Source organism: Sceloporus occidentalis, unplaced genomic scaffold, assembly GCF_023333645.1.
Source record: "Sceloporus occidentalis isolate IW3139 unplaced genomic scaffold, rSceOcc1.0.p SCAF_205, whole genome shotgun sequence".
NCBI classification, from domain to species: domain Eukaryota; kingdom Metazoa; phylum Chordata; class Lepidosauria; order Squamata; family Phrynosomatidae; genus Sceloporus; species Sceloporus occidentalis.
In genome coordinates, this window is record NW_028317185.1 from 1222802 (window position 1) to 1241777 (window position 18976).

Here is an 18976-nt window from a genome sequence, read left to right on the forward strand (position 1 = left end):
CTCATACCAAGCAAACATTCCGAGCTCCTAGAAAAGAGGGGGATCAGGGTAGGAAAAAAGACCTCCGGACAGTGCAGGTAGGATGCAGGCAGCGCATGTACACAGCGGGCCGTGGTAGTGCCAGTCTGCACAGCACACACAGGGCAAGCTATTGTTGGCCCATACAGAGATGTACGATGATATCCGGCGCTGGTGTCAGGCGGCGAGACCTCTCTGACGTGAAGGACCCATTGTGGCCGTGGAATCTCCAGCACTCCTCTCCCCGTCCCATTTTCTTCTGTTTTATTTTTTCTCCTTTCTTCCCCCCACTTTTTGGCTCTGATAACCGTTTCCCCCGTCCTCCGCCATTTTTTTAAATTTTTTTTTTAGAAATAGCCGGCTAGGTCGATATACAATAATGGAGACAAAAAAGAAGCTTCCGAAATGGATTTTTTTGAACGATTCTTGGCCACTCGGATCCTATAGCCCAACTATATAACCCAGTGATATAGATCCCCGCCCCCTATAAACACGTAACATAGACACGTATGGCCAGAAAAAAAAGACATCCCCTGCGAACGGAAGCAAATAGTGCGACAAGAAAAAAAATCCATAGCTGCCAACGGCCTTAAATGTTCAAGGGCAAACATATGATTTAACCTACGTTTCCAAACTTCTCTGAATCCTGGTATTCTTATTAAAACAGGCTGTATTTTATTTATTAACTTTAATTTATCAAATGGCATTTTATGGTAATAGGGCTGAGACGCTGTTTAGTTTCACAAATGCAATTCGTGTGTTAGATCCGTCAGCATGCGCCGCACGCTGGCAAGGAGGTTAGCAACTTGGGCGTATGGGAGCTCCTGCTCGTATCAGAGGATGCTCTGTTTCTATGGCAACGGGGCACTTCGGGCTGATGGAGGCAGATGTCAGTAAAGGAGTTGTATAAGTATAGGGGGAGGGAACCCTTTGGCTGCCGGAGGGAGTAAATATCACCTTGCAGGGTATCTGCAATATTTCTCCCCCCTCCCCGGGTATATTTCAGAGGCTCTCTGCTGTATATATATATATATATATCTATATCTATATATACATATATATATATATATATATAGAAGGTTACCGGGAGCAACAGACGAAACCTCACATCACAAAGTTTGCACAAAGTGCCTCGCACACCACACAGCTTTGTTGGAAGTTTGCGTACATCTGCCAGTGGGGTCGCTGGGGTAATTTCCGATCCCCTGCCCGGTACATCTGCCCTCCTATTGTCTTTAAGGAACGTCTATCGCCCCCACCCTTTCTTAATTATCCGTTAGCATAAAGGTATAGCGGTTTCCATGGGGCCGCACTTCCCCAAGTGGCTCAGTCAGCACTTGACATTATACAGGATGCTTAGAGATGACACAACGAGCTGCGGTAACCAGGGAAAGGCAAAGCCACCGAGAGGTTTATTGACAAGAGAAACGGTGCACAAAAAAAATGCAATCCTTTATTTATGGACAGCTATCTATATTAAATAAAACGATATTACTAAAAAAAATGTGCTACGGAATGTTTGGATGTAGTTTAGAAGTGTAAGCGTGTATATGTGTGTGTGAGCCAGAAAATGTGACACTGAGTCTCAGGGTATTTGCCCCAATCTCAGGATGAATGGGGTAAATTTTCAGGGTCACACAGTCTGCAGATGACTCCTTCCTATTCTACGCTGTTGTCATCATATATATATAAAGATTCCCAACGGGTGCTTCCTGCTCCCAGTGTATTATGGCCGATATCCCTGCTTGAATGCAGGTGACTCAATGAAGTTTGTCTTTAAATAAGGAAGGTTTCCTAGAGGACCAGTGTTTGAGGCATAGGGGCGAGCCACTGCGTAGAACTTCAAGATGGGCCATTAAAGGGTTAATATTTCTCAGGGTCAGCTCGTGGGGTATTTAGGTGACCCCCATGCGAAGGTGTGATTTAAATGAGCGCACGTATTAACCCACAGCATGCCGTCCTGACCCCGTGCTAAATGTGGATCAGAATCCAAATTCATTTTCCACCCTGTCAAGTATGGAAGCCTTTTTAGGAATATCTCATACTCAGGGCTACTTCAAGATGCGCCGCAGCAGCCGAGGTCTTTCATTTCGACAAACGCTACTTGGCAAGGCGCCTAATAATTTCCACTCTACTTGTAACGTGGGATGGCGTGATATCTGGGTCAGCGTGAAGACAAAAAGCCGCCCGTCTTCTCCCTTTAAGAGATTTTGTTTTTCTTCTTGAGATAATGAAGAAGGGTGGGGGTAGGGGGGGTAGTTGATTTACTGTGGATCGGTTAACCCTTCACTTCCAGCAAAACAGAAGCTGAGCTGATAATGAGTTTAAGTATTTGATCTGCCCCCCTGATGCTCCGCGTAATCCCACCCGGGAAGATGAGAAGGGTCTTTAAGGCATAATGCAGCTAAAATCTCGTTAAAGATGTCCCTGCTTATTCCCGGCTGCCTTGCTAATTATAGGAGGCGGATGGAAGCAGACAGATGCTGTCGCCCCCTGTACCCCCCCACCCCAAACTGTCTCCCACAATGCCTTGCTCCTGCCGTTTACCCACTCATAGAATTCCTGTATAATGTTATCACTATATAATAGATTGACAACGCATATTCTCTCTCCTTCTCTCTATCCCTCTATACACACACACATATACACACCTTCACACACATATACACACATACATACACACACGCACTCACATACATTCACACACACACACACATACATACACACACACACACACACACATACATATACACACACACGCTTACACTACCATTTAAAAATTCCTGGCTAAAAACATAATTTGCAAAAGGGCTTTCTAACAATCAATCAGCCTTGGATCAGCGAACACAACATGCCATTGGAACACAGGAGTGATGGGAGTGATAAAGGGCCATTGGAACACAGGAGTGATGGGAGTGTTAAAGGGCTATTGGAACACAGGAGTGATGGGAGTGTTAAAGGGCCATTGGAACACAGGAGTGATGGGAGTGTTAAAGGGCCATTGGAACACAGGAGTGATGGGAGTGATAAAGGGCCATTGGAACACAGGAGTGATGGGAGTGATAAAGGGCCATTGGAACACAGGAGTGATGGGAGTGATAAAGGGCCATTGGAACACAGGAGTGATGGGAGTGATAAAGGGCCATTGGAACACAGGAGTGATGGGAGTGATAAAGGGCCATTGGAACACAGGAGTGATGGGAGTGATAAAGGGCCATTGGAACACAGGAGTGATGGGAGTGATAACGGGCCATTGGAACACAGGAGTGATGGGAGTGATAACGGGCCATTGGAACACAGGAGTGATGGGAGTGATACAGGGCCATTGGAACACAGGAGTGATGGGAGTGATAAAGGGCCTCTGTACGCCAATGAAGAGATTCCATAAAAAATCAGCCGTTTCTGGGTACAATAGTCATTTATAACATTAACCCTGTCTGCGCTGGATTTCTGATCCATTTCATGTTATTTCAGTGGACAGAATTTGCTTTTCTTTCAAGAAACAAGGAATTTTCTACGTGACCCCAAACTTTTGAAGGGCCTAGATGTCTTCATTTGATTGGCTACCAGCAGGGCCCCTTTGTCCCGTCCCACCACCGACACAGGCCGGCTATGGACTCCAGGTCTTATCAGTGATATTAGTATTTATTGTTTTATATAGCGCCATCATATTCTGTAGCGCTGTACAGGACATGTATTATATAACATAACAACTTGAGTTACAGAAACAACAGGTGAGGAGGGCCCTGCTCAAAGGAGCTTACACTCTAGAGAGTGTGCACTTTAAAGGTAAAGCGGGGCATCATACATGGTTTGATCGGGTATCAGTGCATTATGGCATATTTGAAGAGAAGTGTTCCTTGCCCAAAGAGCTTGCAATCCACCTGTATAGCTAGTGATCGTTAGAGGTTAATCACTATGTCAAGTGATGATTTGTTTGAGATGCTTTAAATGTAATCTTCTGAGCCTAAAGATATAGATGACATCAGAATCCATTAAAGCCTTGGTTACCGGCAGTATGGATGACATCATACAGACCATATACTGGAAGTTCTATTGATTTGGCGATAGAACCTGAGGAATAAGAATGACCGATGACTCGGGATGATGGGTGAGAGGGATGTGTCCAGGTCGTGTGGATGAGACCTGACGTTCTGCTCTCTTCTCTCCAGCAGATAATCAGCACCATGGAGACCCAGGCCAGTAATGGGCCGGGAAGTGCCGGGATCCTGAACGGCACCAACGGAGCTGCCGACGACAGCAAAACCAACCTGATTGTTAACTACCTGCCGCAGAACATGACCCAAGAGGAATTCAAGAGCCTCTTCGGAAGCATCGGAGACATAGAGTCCTGCAAGCTGGTCAGGGACAAGATCACGGGTGAGTAAAAAAAGCCATTTTAACACATGTTCCGGGGCCGAAATAGAGGAGGGGGGGTGGAATTAGAAGAGAGAATCCAATTCCAATATTTGGTTTAAAGAGAAGTGACCGGGCTAACTCGATAAGTCGATCAGTTTCCAGTGACTTCATGGGGAGGAAAAATCATTGTAAAAATGGTTTGCGGTCGTGGCTATCGTTAATAAAATGATTTTAAGATTTATAGAAATGATGATTTTTGTCGGGGTGAAGACGTGCCATTTCTAGCCCCGTATATACAGCCTGTGTGACGCAGCTCAGGATGAAGGCATGGGGGGGGTGCATATGACATCATCTGGTATTCACATAAACATGTCCTCTGCAGGTCAGAGTTTGGGATACGGATTTGTAAATTACGTGGATCCCAACGACGCGGATAAAGCCATAAACACCCTGAACGGCCTGAAACTACAAACAAAGACCATCAAGGTGAGAGGCAGCCGGACCACGTAGCGGGGGTCTCATTATAAGCATTTATAGTGTGATTTGGGACCTGTCACTGTCTGGAGTCACCTGCCCTGGGTACAGCCTCCCAGTGGAGGAGGTAGCAGGACTATAACATAGCACTGAACACATATATCTCACTACAGCTCAATACACACGTGCAAAGCTGCCGTGACTGCTGCCAAAGCCACGTGCCCTGTATTATTTATACACTGATAATGAACGCGGCGCGCTGTATAATATACAATGATGCTGCCGTGTACTGTTTTAATGGGGCATGTATCAGAGTTCCGGCGGTCTCAGTACCCTCCGTTAGTATACCGGTGCTTGGTGTTGGGACCCCCAGCTGTTTGGGGGGTTTCCTTATGGGCGTGAGTTACTTTCACGCAGTCATTATAGGAATTTAAATTGGCTGCGATGACACCAACAGATTGTGCAGAGAAATCCTATACCTCCCCCACCGTCACACGGAGTCAGATGCCCCGCAGCCGCCCCCCACATACCCCTTCTCAGGAGGCAGCAGGTCAGAAGGAACGCAGGGGACATTTTTGGTGCTTTGTTGTCTTTTGTCATTGAAATGCATGCCCTTTGGGAAGACGGCCGAGATGAATAGGAGGGAGGAGGAAAGGCAGAAACAAAAGCACTCAGCCATCTGTCCTCTTCCTGGCTAATTATTGGGTATTTCCCCAGGAGAGTGAGAAGGGGCATGTTCCGGGGTAGCGGGGCAGCTGCTCTTATTAAATCCCAAATCAGATCCACACAAAGGAAAGTGAAAGTGCGGCCCCTGTACAGCACCCATGTGTCCTAATCTCCCATAATGGGCTAATAGGGACAGCACCGACGGGGGCCGTATAACCCAATTACACTGACATGTTTAAAGAGACAATGTAAGGCAAGTAGGTTTTACTGGTTGATGAGTGGAACAGCCTCCCGGTGTAGAGGGTAATACAGTGAGGGGATTTAAACATGCGTGGGATAGACATATGGCTCCTGAATCTAAGATGAGACCAACGACTGACGGACACTAGACGGGGGCCGATCTGCCAGCAGATTTGGTAGTTTGGGGTATGTAACGCTTCGTGATACAGTTTGATTCTTTGTTTCTGTCGGCACCAGACGGGTACAACATGCAAATAAAAGAGAATCCACAAAGCGGCACTGTTAGTGGATTGTAAGCTCCTTGGCGCAGGGCCCTCCTGTTTCCATAAGTCCAAATTGTTATGCGACGCGCTGCTTGTTGTGTCCTGTTTGCCCGTTGTAAAGCGCCGCGGAATATGATGGCGCTATATACAGTGTGTCCCCATCGGACACACTGACAGTCTGACCTTAGACCCTAGAACCTGGCGCCACTGGGGTCCCGTTACCATATATTAAAAGGTCCCGTGAAATGCCGCAGGCGGTGGGCAACACCATGTGTTTCTCACCTCCTTTGGCAGATGAAGGGTTAAGAACGGGGGCCACTCAGTGGCCCTCTATTGCAATTGACACAAATCTGTTATTAAATATAGTAATACAGTGTACCCGCGGGGCTAGACCTTCCACTGGGTACTGTGTTTGGGCGCCTTCTGAATATAACTAATACACAGCCGAGTGGAACAGCCTCCCAGCAGAAGTGGTAGAGGGTAATACAGTGAGGGAATGTAAACATGTATGGGATAGACATGCGGATTATGAATCTAAGATGAGACCAATGACTGATTAAGGTCTTAGCCTTATTAATAATAATAATAATAATAATAGTGCTGAAAATATGTTTTTTAAAGCGTTCGGTGAATCGGGCTCCATCTGCTGTGCCCTTAATGATGCTTGCGGATGGTGCAAAGGCTCATGGGAGAATCCCTGGAGGGCCCACACATTTCTTACCGCGCGCTGCGCATGATAAACAATCCTTCCTCTCCAGGGAGAAAGCCAGATTTAACCTCTTCCTTGCTGCCGATATATATATAAATATTAGACCCTGCTGCCAACACATTTTAAATTGAAAAAATTGGGCCCCGCTCCACGCTCCCTAGCACTCCCTTCGCTCCCGCCCCCAAAAATATATTTGCCACACTCAGGACCGGCCCTACAATGGAGCCGAGTGGGGCAATTGCCCCAGGCAGCACTTTTGAAGGGGCGGCACTTTGCTGCCCCGCGCGTTTTTTGGGGGGGTTTTTTTAAGCGGAGGAGAGAGAGAGGGGGGCGCCGAGTGGTTTTCGCTTACCCGCTCGGCGCCCCTCTCTCTCCTCTGCGAGCCCTCTAGCTCAGTCTCGGTGCCGGCTTGTAATGCTGAGCGCCGGAAGTGACATCAATTTCCGGCGCTCAGCATTACAAGCCGGCACCGTGGCAGAGCAGGGAGACTCGCCGCTGGACTGTTTAACGGTAAGTACAAAGGGGGAGGGTAGATAATGGCGTCGGCGAAGTTTAAAATGCTGCCTCCCCCACGGCATCGGGGGGGGCGGCATTTTAAACTTCGCCCCAGGCGGCATTAAGTCTTGGGCCGGCCCTGGCCACACTGAATCAGAATCAGACATACAAACCCTGTATTTGCAGGTATACAATAATAATGTATGGAAACATAACATTGCAGGTATAGATCAACAGAACACACAAACACAGCTTTGCAGGTATAGATCAATTGGAATTCACATAAAAACACGGCATTAAAGGTATAGACAAAACCCCCTAAATTACAGGCATAGATCACAGGTCGCACAACCCAAAGCCAGCCCTGGAGTCCACGCTGCCTACATAGAACCTGACCAGCACCCAGCCTGTGCCATCTTTGTCCCATAAATACCCTGCCTGTGCCATTCCCAAGGCTCAAAAACTCTGCTTGTGCCATCTTTGCCTTTCCACAAATCAATTATACATCTATGATACACACAAACACTTTTACAGTCACTCACTAATTCACACTTTGATTCACATAATTCATTCACACAATCATTTATTCTCTCACTCATTCACACAAATCATTTACACATATTCATGAATGCATTCTCACAAATTCATTAATTTATACTCTCACTCATTTAGACAATTCATCCACACATTCATTATTTCATTTTCTCACTCATTCACACAATGCATTCATGTATTATTTCATTCTCTTACACATTCTCACTCTTTATTTCAATATTCTTACCACCCCCTTTCTCACTATCTACCCCTCTCCCCACCTTTTCACTATCTACCCCCTCTCCCTCCCATCTCACTATCTACCCCCTCTCCATCCCTTCTCACTATTTACCCCCTTTTCACTATCTTCATAGATAAGGATTGGCACTCCTCTCTCTCCTACGGGTCAGAAAAAAAGGTATTTCAGTTCCGGGTCAATGCATTGTCCCGGATTGAGGCTGCCCAGGACCAGGGACTTAAAGTCCCATCTGGGACATGTGGTCACCCTACTCCAGCTGCCCCTTACGCCGCTCTTGTTGATTGGCAGGTAACTGAAGGCATGTAGGATTTTATACTCAGTAATGATTGGCTGCGACTTATCACGTGGCGTCATGTGATGTCTAGGCTCCTCCTACTGGTGTGACAGTGATGATGTAATTTGCGAGCGCCATCCTGCCATGTGCTTTTCCTGGCTAAGCAATAGCTTTGTTATTCTTAAAAAAAAACCATGTTTGATTTGTGATAAAAATGGCATTTTTTTAAATCTGCGGTGCTTGAAAATAAGTAAAACTATGTATAAAAATGTATTGATAATAACCTAAATCGTTATATTTCAGAGCAGAGGCCATGTGATGTTTTGAATTTTGATTATGGAATGATTATGTCCAACTAAATGAACTAAATGTATTATTATGGTGTTTATAACTTTCTGGGAGAGGGTATTTAGAATGAAAATCTCGGGGGGGGGATATGACATCATATTTAAATGTCACCTATCCAAAGACACATTTTACCTAATGCCTAGCCTCTGGTAGATAAGCGGAACAGCCTTCCAGCAGAAGTGGTAGAAGCTAATCCAGCAAGGGAATTTAAACATGATTAAGGTTTGAGTCTTTACATCAGGACCAAATGGGTCTGATCTGCCCATTAAGGGGAAGTTTTGGTCACTGTGGGCTGGGGAGGAATAAAAAGGGAAATCCAATGGCTCACGAGCCTTAAATCGTACGGCTTTGTATGTAAAGGCGATGATATGACTATTCGTCTGTCCATATGTAGCTAATGTGTTGATGTCATGTCTCCCGTCGGGGCAGGTATCGTATGCCCGTCCCAGTTCAGCCTCCATCAGAGATGCCAATCTGTACGTCAGCAGCCTCCCAAAAACCATGAACCAGAAGGAGATGGAGCAGCTGTTCTCCCAGTACGGCAGAATCATCACGTCCCGCATACTGGTGGATCAGGTCACTGGTACGTAGCACAGCCGATAATAATAATAATGAATAATAATAATAATAAACAATAATAAATAATACATAATAATAATGAATAATAATAAGTAATAATGAATAATAATAATACTTAATAATAATCAATATTTATTAAAAATAATACACAATGATTATTAATAATAATGAATAATATGAATTAATAATAAACAATAATAATTAATAATATTAAACAATAATAATCATTATCTCAGGGTTCCACTTTTTGTGCCCGGAACTGACTATCTTTTTCTCTTTTTTTTTAGGTGTCTCGAGGGGAGTGGGTTTTATAAGATTTGATAAAAGGATAGAGGCGGAGGAGGCCATTAAGGGCCTGAATGGACAGAAGCCCCTCGGTGCCAGCGAACCAATCACAGTGAAATTCGCCAACAATCCCAGCCAGAAAACAGGACAGGCGCTGCTCACCCACCTGTACCAGACCACAGCCAGGAGGTACACGGGACCCCTGCACCATCAGACGCAGAGATTCAGGTGAGTGGATTTTGCTCCCCACTACTACGCGCTGCCCATTCCAGCCATCCCATCTTCTTTAACGCGCCCCCCCGTCTGATGTCAGCTCGCCATTCTCGACCAAAATGTAACATTCTTACTAATTTCTGCCCTTTTCATGGTTATTCGCGTCACTAATGTGATCCTTTTTATGTATCGATATAACGGCAACTTTGTGATCACCCAGAGAAATAGTTAAACACTTGCTGGCGGATCAGGCCCATTCGGCCCCCATCTAGTCGCCTTTTTCTCCTGCTGTAAAGACTCAGACCATAATCAGTCGTTGGTCTCGTCTTAGATTCAGGAGCCGTATGCCTATCCCATGCATGTTTAAATCCCCTCACTGTATTACCCTCTACCACTTCTCATGGGAGGCTGTTCCACGTATCTACCACTCTCTCTGTAAGGGAACGTGTCACTTGCTAGACATTTGGCGTGGGACTGACCTTTTACATTACAAAACAATAAGTACACAGCTATCAAGCTTTATTTAACCCCTTCCTATCCCTTATTCTTACCCTATATTCCTTTCCCTTCTCTGCCCACCCCTCCTGCTGGCTCCAGCACCCCTCCGGCCTCGTATACAAGGTAAGGGTACATCTCGCAGCCATCTTCTCCCACCCTTCATTTCTGGTTAATGCTCGGCTACCAAACAAGCTTTTTAATGAATAAAACGCTGACTTCAATCACATTCGCTGTCTCCGCGGTCATAGAGACAGGAAATTTTACAGCAGATCGGCCCCCATTCGGCCCCTGTCTAGTCGCCCCATTTCTCCTGCTGTAAAGACTCCGACCTTAATCAGTCGTTGGTCTCGTCTTAGATTGAGGAGCCGTATGTCTATCCCATGCATGTTTAAATCCCCTCACTGTATTACCCTCTACCACTTCTGCTGGGAGACGGTACCACTTATCTACTGTCCTATTAGTAAAATAAGGCTCTGACCCTCTAGTTTTAGCTTATGACCTCGATTATGCAATATTTGGGATTTCCGTGACTAATGTGGACTGAGTGTCTATCTATCTATCTATCATCTATCTATCTATCATCTATCTATCTATCTATCTATCTATCTATCTACCTATCTATCATCTATCTATCTATCTATCTATCTACCTATCTATCATCTATCTATCATTAGATCTGTCACTCTATGTACTTTTCTATGTATCTTTTGCTCTCTCCGTCCGTCCGTCTGTCTGTCTGTCTGGGTTTATTTCTGTCTATCCGTTTGCAGGTATCTGTGTAGTTATGTAGTCGTGTTGTGTGTTGTCTGTACATACAGTTACATGTCATTTATTAATGTCTTCCATGTTTGTTGCATGTTTTCATTACTAGCAAGAAAAATCCACGCATTACTCGCTTGAAATGAATTTAGAATTGTCCGGCCGCCCTGTATCTACTCTGCCGAGCCACAAACACGCATATCACACGGATAGACTATGTATATGTATATATGTATATGTGTGTATATACATATATATGGTATGATTGACTACACCTGTGTAATCCATTAATAACCCTTAATTCCCACTAGTGCCCCCTCTCCCCACTCCCACTACAGGATAGCACTGTGCCCCCCACCCTCCGCTATTCCTGCGCTATTACTAACACTCCGCTCCCTCTCCTGTCCCTTCTCTCGCAGGCTGGACTCTTTAATAAACATGGCGTACGGCGTCAAGAGGTAAATAAGAGCCCCCATCCCCATCTGCCCCAGACTACCCCCACCCGGCGCAGATCTTTAGTTTGCGGTTTAATGCGCGGGGACGGGGAATAGTTCTATACGCGCCCTGCATCGCGGTATAGATACTTTGTTCCACTATACGGTACGGCATTGTGTCGCCTACAGAAAGCCCTGTGCTCTGCATCATTGTATAGATACTCGGCATTGCTATATAGTTAATAGTGAACAGTGGTGTAGAACATGCAGCATAATCACACACTGCAATCTCCATGGAAACAAGCCAAAATCTCCAGTTAGCACCTTTAACCCCTGCTCTGACCATCAGCGCGTAGCTTCCCAGAACCGGAGAATATACTCGGCACCATTATATGGCTGCTGGTGTTTACCGTCATCATATATGATTACGGCTTCTTGTATGGATTGTTAAAGTAATCGGCATCCCTGATTCTTCTTTAAAAGTCCCTTCCTGGAAACACTCTGCTGGGCTGCTACCCCTTTTCTCACTACACCATCCCAGCTCATATTATGATGCCACCAGGGGGAGCCGCGAGAGAAACTGCATTCTTAACTGAAATACTACCCCTATCACAGGGAGGCAGATCCCTGTACAGAAAGAAACTACCCCCTTAATATCGTTGATATTTACTATTACACGGCCGCAGTATCGTTATACAATGATGCACATGGCGTACGGATCCTTAAAAATATACCCCATTATTTTAATTCATGGGGCAAAACTCACTCTCCGGGCATTAAACCGAAGCTCCCTCGTACTCCCCCCCCACTAGATTACTTTTATATATATTTTAGCACTTTTTTGGCTGTTTTTTTTTTTAATGTATATTTTTCGGCGGCCCTCGGGATTCTTCGTATTTTCCCCCCACTTTTTGGTTATTCTTAATCTCGTTTTGTTGTCGCTGTAGGCTGTGCGATGTAGTGCTGTCCGCATGGCACATTCTGGCCTAATCCACAGAGGGGCTGATAGTCCCCGGAGGGCAGATTGCCCCTCGTGGGGAGATCATGCCCCTCGGTGCGCCGCTGCTCAATGGGCACAGAGCAGTAACAGGCTCCAAGCGCCTTTTAGACATGGAGGATAAGGATATGATGTCATATCCCGGCACTCAGTGGTGAGGATGGCGGCCATGGCTGGAAGTGCTGTATTAGAATGCATTGGGGTCCGTAGAGAATTGTTTCCAAAGATGCAGTGTATGAGAGAAGCTGCCATTTCCCGCCAGTATCTTTACCTCACTCATGCAAGGTCACCTCAGCTTTTTCTTGCCGAGGTAGACTCTTGCGGACCCTGCGGAGGCGAGAGAGAGAGACTCATATTTCCTAAAACTGGCCGTACATACATACTTCATTGTTTTATTGTTGTAGTTTATACACACTTAGCTTAACATTGACAGGACAGGAGGATTGTTTTGTTAGTTGCACTTTGTACTTCCTGTTTCACCACAGCTTCCTGCTCAGAGTGTTTTCAGGAAGTTCTCTTAAAGCAGGCGCAAATAAATATAAAAAATATTACTATTCTCACCTGCCAGCTTCAACACTGGCTTTGGCGACATATCACGGGGGCCGGGGTCTAATAAGACCCCTGCGCATGCGCGTTTGTCACCCCCTCATTTCAGTGGGAACGCTTTCTCCATATTCTCCACAACTACACCAAACCAGAAATAATAGGCCGTGTCCACATACTGCCCTCTTTCCATTGTCCTCAACCTCTTCTGCTGCCTTCACCTTCTTCCTCATACACAGTGCACCCCGGCAGTGTCAAACTCCAGGCCTTGGGGGGCCATGATGACCAGGCCTGATTTTTCCGGATATCTCAGTATGAGCGCTGGCAGCCGAATCAAAATGGTGGGAATTGATTAAATATCTTGAGTTTAAAGCCAAGAAATGCTGAAATCCTGGTCTGTTTTGGCCCTCAGGGCCTGGACTTCCACACCCCTGGTGTATGCCATTGTTTTCAATCCTACGGACCTAGTCCACCAAACGCAGGAGCTTCTCTTCAATCCTTCTTCTCCACGTGTTATTTATTTCACACACCTCCTCCTTCTTATCGTTATATATTCCACCTCTCACTTCCATCGTCTGTCTGGGCTGCCTCTTAGAGGACTTATCTCCATCTCTAGTGAAGTGCTATCCTTCTCCTTCCTTCTTCTCCTGATTTCCTCTCATGAAGACCTATTCCTCACACCCAATGTAGTCCGCTCTCCTTCCTCCCCAGGTTCTCTCCCATCACCATTGACAGTGTTACCAACCTTGCCGGCGTTAGCCTGACGGGTCCCACCTCCGCCGGTTGGTGCATCTTCGTCTACAACCTGTCCCCGGAGGCAGATGAGAGCGTGCTGTGGCAGCTGTTTGGCCCATTTGGAGCAGTCACGAATGTCAAAGTTATCCGGGACTTCACCACCAACAAGTGCAAAGGCTTCGGATTCGTCACCATGACAAACTACGATGAAGCCGCCATGGCGATCGCTAGCCTGAACGGATACCGGCTTGGCGACAGGGTGCTACAAGTGTCATTTAAAACCAGTAAACAACACAAAGCGTGAAGAAAAAAGGGGCAGGAGTTAGGGTGGGAAAGAGGAGCTAGAGAGGGAGAAAGATGGAAGACAGGGGATGTTAGCATGGGGGTAGAAGGGGAACAGATCATGGAGAGAGCAAAAACAATATCGATACTACGTCTCTAGAGCTGATACAGAACGTATTTGGCTAGGGATTTTTATTGTGGGCACATCAAGAGCTTGATACGAAATATCAGGGGCAAAGTACCCAGGGTCCAATTTTTGGGATAAGGGATACGGAACAATATTTAGAACTTGGCCTGGTGAGACGTTACAGAAGAACGTAGGTAGATTGGCTTCCAAGCCACTGTAGAATATTCACAGACTGGTGCATTTGGAAAGTAAATGTATAATGATAAAAAAAACAGCCTCTAGTGGTGGGGACAGGTACTGCAGCGAGGGGGATAAGACTAGAGCTAAAATGCCAAGACACAACATGGGAACGGACAAAGAGTCTGGCACCTCTATGGCTGGCACAGGGGGGTACAGAACATTGTAGCCCTAGAGCAGGGCGCTGGTAGGGCAATATCTACTGCTCTCTCTCACCAGCAGTGAACCGGTTAATATTCTACCAACGACAAAACAGAGAATCTTTAACCTTTTCACTGCTCCCAAACTCTCGCTCTCTACTCCCTCGCTTCTCCTTAAAGAAAGATAATAAACGAAGAAATGAGACGGGCGCAGAAATGAAAGAGATAACAAAAAAAAAAAAGAAAAAATATCTATTTTTATAAAAAAGGTGAAAAAAAAAAATCCTGTGAGCAGTTTAAGCTTTTCACACTTGTCCCAAAAAACAGCTTGTCCATTCATACTTTTAATTCCCTAATATGGGTCCCCAAATTACGAAATTCTATTTTTTTTAAAATAGACCAATAAAAAATATGCCTAACCTCTCTTTTGTGAGTGGTTTTTAGAGGGGCATTGTTACATTGTCTTATCCGTCAATACAAGTTTTAAAAAAATCCCAGTTTGTGGGGTTCATTAAATGCCTTTTCATTCACATTAAGTCTTCATTTCTTTTACATAAAAAGTCCCTAATTTAGGGAATTAAAACCAATGGAAAAAAAAAATAATATATATATATATATATACGTACGCATTTTAAACCCGAAAGAAAATCCAAAAATGGTGTATTTTTCTTAACATTATTATGGAATTATGTACCAAGTTTGGGTAGTAAAAATGGCTGAAAGTTGGCGATTATAGCTTCAGCCCCACTTATCCGGGAATTTACTAAAAAATTAAATTACAAACAATTCTTCCAGTCGAACAAAAAAAAAAAGATATATTTTTGAGGGATTTGTTTAAGTCTTGAAAAATATAATTTCATTTGAAAACCTGATATGTAAAAATCCCTAAGCAGATAATAGACAATGTATATATTCAAATTCTAATTTTTACAAGTTTCACGCCGGCTCTCGGCAGCAGAAGGCATTAGATTTGGCAACTCTGTGCAATTGGCGATTTTTCTGGTCAAAATTATGTTAGTGAATCTTTTGCTCAAAGGGTCTTGAAAAGATTGAATATCCGAGTGGCTGATTTAAGGGCTTAAAAAAAAAAAATGTTAACTATTTTTTTTGTGTTTATTTCAAATAATAGGTGGTCTAAGCCAGGTTGTTTAAAAAAAAAAAAAGCCTTGAGCCGGCTAGCCAAAAATTTTTATGACAGCAAAGAAGGATTAAATGTCTTTATTGTAACACGGAAAGTGGGACTGCAGCCTTAATTCAAAGCAGATATTCGTATACCATTCACAATTATAAGATTTGCGTTCATTTATTGTATACCAGAAAATACCTAGTAAAAAAGAAAATTAGGTTGTTTTTAATTAAGTTTGCGTCTGTTCTATAAATCGTTTTCTCGTTTATTTTCGGTCCCCCTCCCCCGAAAAAACAAAAACAAAAAAACCCTCTTTTTTTTTTTTTGATGTTTTGATTTAAATATTATTTATAGGATTTTTTTGTGTTTCTTTTAAAAACATAACGTAGTTTGGGGAAGGGAAAGGGTAAAAACCTTTCTCTTATCCCTACAATTTTAGTTAGAGCTTTGTGTTCTAGTTTCTGTGTGGTTACTCTGGCTGTGTTTAGTAGAAAGTTGTAGGATCTCTTGCAAATTATTTAAAAAAAATAAAAATAAAAAGAAGAATCGACAGAGGTTTTAAAAAAAAAAAACTGAAGAAAAAAATATTATGAAAACCTGGCGAGATCTTTTGAATTGTTGTTTTTAACTTATTTCGAAGTATTTATTCTTTATTTGTGTGGGTATAAATATGTGCATAATTTATGTTCTTTCTGAGCCTAAACAAACAAGGATTCTTATTTCTTAAACCTTCCTCCTTCAGCGGAGATGGGTTTAAGTTGGTCTCGAGGATAAGGTGATAATTTATTTAATGAACGGAAAAAAAGGGGGTTGAAACATTGTTTAAAAAAAAAAAAAAATGTTAAAAAAAAAAAAAAAAGAATAATGTGCATTTTTTATAAGCTGGTTTGAAATCCAAGGAGCTGAGAGCACTGAATAATAAAAAAAAAGTATAAAAAAAGAAATAAAAAGATAATTATTAATAATTCATTGTTGCCTGTTTATTTATGATGGACTGGAAAAATGTTTCATTGGTTGCGACTGCAATAAATGGCCCGGGCCGCGTTAAATGGGTGTTCATTGGCTGTGTGAAGGGCCGACCTGGCAACGATGAGGCGGCCGTGGCACTTTAAGGCCGGCGGCCGTCTGATGACGTAAGTGTGGCCAATGGCTGGCTATGTGCCGTCGGACATTATGCCTTTGTGCTCATGTGGCGTGCGGCCTGGCATATCTGTATTGAGTGAGTGTGTGGTGCGTTTGGCCAACGGCCCACCAGATGGTCAGCAGGTTGGGTGACTGTGTGGCACGGTTGGCCAATGGCCCACTGGTAATTAGCCCTGGTGTGCCGGATGGCCATTCCGGGCCCGTATGTGTATATATGCTTATTATTATAATTCCAGTGGTGAAATATTTTTTTATGAGATGGAAAAAGTTTTTGATTGGCTGTAAATCCATGTTCTGTATTTAAAATATGAATTTATCCGGCCCAAACCGAAAGTTTTGATGTATGGATAACGTATATATAATGAACAGGCAGTCCGGCACAAGCGTGTTGCGGGGAGTGGAGCTTTAGAATTCTTATGTGATTTATTGACCTATTGATAACTTTTTTTTTTTTTTTTTTTTAGAAGAATATTTTATTTCCATAATTTAATTATAAACCCATTTTCTGTTTCTGTACACATTATTGTGACTTTCAGGGTTCTAGAACCCTGTGATATCCTCATCCCCAGGACAGAGCGCCCCAAAAATTCTCTAAATGTTATAATCCAAAAGCCAACAGATTAATTACTTTCTCCCCAAAACTATTGTTTTTAAAAATCGGCGTGTCTTAAAGTATAAAATAAATCAATAAAAAGGATAATTGTGGTAAACACTGAAGGAAAAATACAGATCAGCGGTACATGAATTATAACGTTCTGCGGGGGAAACACGGCCCCACTGGGGAATTTTGAGTGGGTGCAGGTTCTGAGAATGGGGTGTCACAATATCCCAAGCCCATGGCCAAGCGTGGAGGAACGGTCTGTGTATTTGTGCTGCTCTCACTGATCCTAGTGTCACCTAAATACAAAGCAAGTGCTGAGACCCCCCCATAAGGACACCTTGGGCTTCTCTGCCTTTATGCCATAGGATGAAGCCTCCCCCTCGCGCAGGTACTCACTTCATCTTGGTACTGCGAGGATTCGCTGTCTAAATCACAAATAGGATTAACGGGTCTAACGTCCCGTGCAGTCTCACCATCAAAGACCACACGGAACTTTAAAGGGACCTCCCAGCCATCACACGGTTAAGCATGGCTTTCAAAACGGGTTTATTCATCAAATTCCACAAGGGTTCTATCCCTGATAAAAACGCACAAAACTGTTCTGCTCTGTAGCACCGGCCTGATCACAGGCACCGCACCGCAGAGCTTACACTTCACTAGCCTGGATTTACTCTCTAACTGCACCGGAACGAGCGAGAACGGCCAAAGGTCAAACACAACGGGCCGTATGAACTCCTCGGGCGTCACGGTCTACGAGCACAGAGCCAACGGCTTAAATATTATACAGGAGGAGCGCGAAACAGCAGGCGCCGGGAGCAATATCCCCGTAAATCACTGACGGGACTATAGTCCGCCAGGAGTCTAGGAAGGGTTAAAATCTGTGATTGCACACCAGAGTAAGACAGATAAAGTTTATTTGCATAGTATCGCAATGTTTAACCCTTTGACTGCGGAGGTTAGGACACATTTTTTAACCCCGTGGGAGGCCAGGCCAACACGTAACCTAAACACATGCAGGACAAGTTAAGCTATTCACATTCCCAGTTTAAAGAAAACCGTACCAACAAATAGTAAAAATAAGAGAAACTAAGTCATTTTCTTTAAAGCCCCCACCTCAAATTGATTGTACATGAAGAGACTGCACACGCAGCCCATGTAGGCGACAGGGTGGAGGACTAAATGAATCATAACATCGGGAGAAGTGTCATTTAATTAATAAAATGCAACAACACACACTATTTCCAAAAAATATATGTACAGCGGCAGCGAACGAGGAAGGGTCTGGTCGCGGATGGATGGATGGATGGAATGTGTCTTATGGTTGCCTGTGTCCTGGTTCTGTGAAGGTATCCAAGGAGAGCCGGGGGGGGGGCGGATGCGGTCACTACAGGAGATGTTGGGACACCGGTGGGGCGAGGGTTCCATTCCACTGGTCACATTCCCGTGAAAAGCAACACCAAGTCCTAGAGGAGTTCTCTGTTGGAACACAAAGGACTTTAAACCACGTGGGTCGACGTGCCGACATCCAAAGCCAGCACACTGGGAATGTTCAACGCTCCCGCAGTCTCCTAATCTCGTAAATACACTCATCAGACTTCTTTTGCGAGAGAAAACACATTGGGGGTCTTACACGGGGAC

At 44.3% G+C, this 18976-nt stretch overlaps 1 protein-coding gene across 1 annotated transcript; it reads left to right on the forward strand.

The window, feature by feature from the left end:
- Window positions 1-4178: 4178 nt before the first annotated feature.
- LOC149277952 (ELAV-like protein 3) lies at window positions 4179-13986 on the forward strand. The gene is made up of 6 exons (XM_089502534.1): window positions 4179-4398; window positions 4760-4863; window positions 9069-9222; window positions 9506-9731; window positions 11393-11431; window positions 13638-13986. Exons 1-6 carry the CDS (start codon window positions 4206-4208, stop codon window positions 13984-13986), a joined length of 1065 nt encoding a protein of 354 aa, XP_089358660.1. The 5' UTR covers window positions 4179-4205.
- The last annotated feature ends 4990 nt before the right edge of the window (window positions 13987-18976 follow it).

What these genes read in the sequence shown, in the direction of transcription:
- LOC149277952 (XM_089502534.1), top strand. Translation starts at nt 4,206, where the DNA reads ATGGAGACCCAGGCCAGTAATGGGCCGGGAAGTGCCGGGATCCTGAAC. An exon ending in ACTGGTGGATCAGGTCACTG is followed by an intron (nt 9,223 to 9,505) that starts GTACGTAGCACA and finishes CTTTTTTTTTAG; the next exon opens with GTGTCTCGAGGGGAGTGGGT. An exon ending in CATCAGACGCAGAGATTCAG is followed by an intron (nt 9,732 to 11,392) that starts GTGAGTGGATTT and finishes CTTCTCTCGCAG; the next exon opens with GCTGGACTCTTTAATAAACA.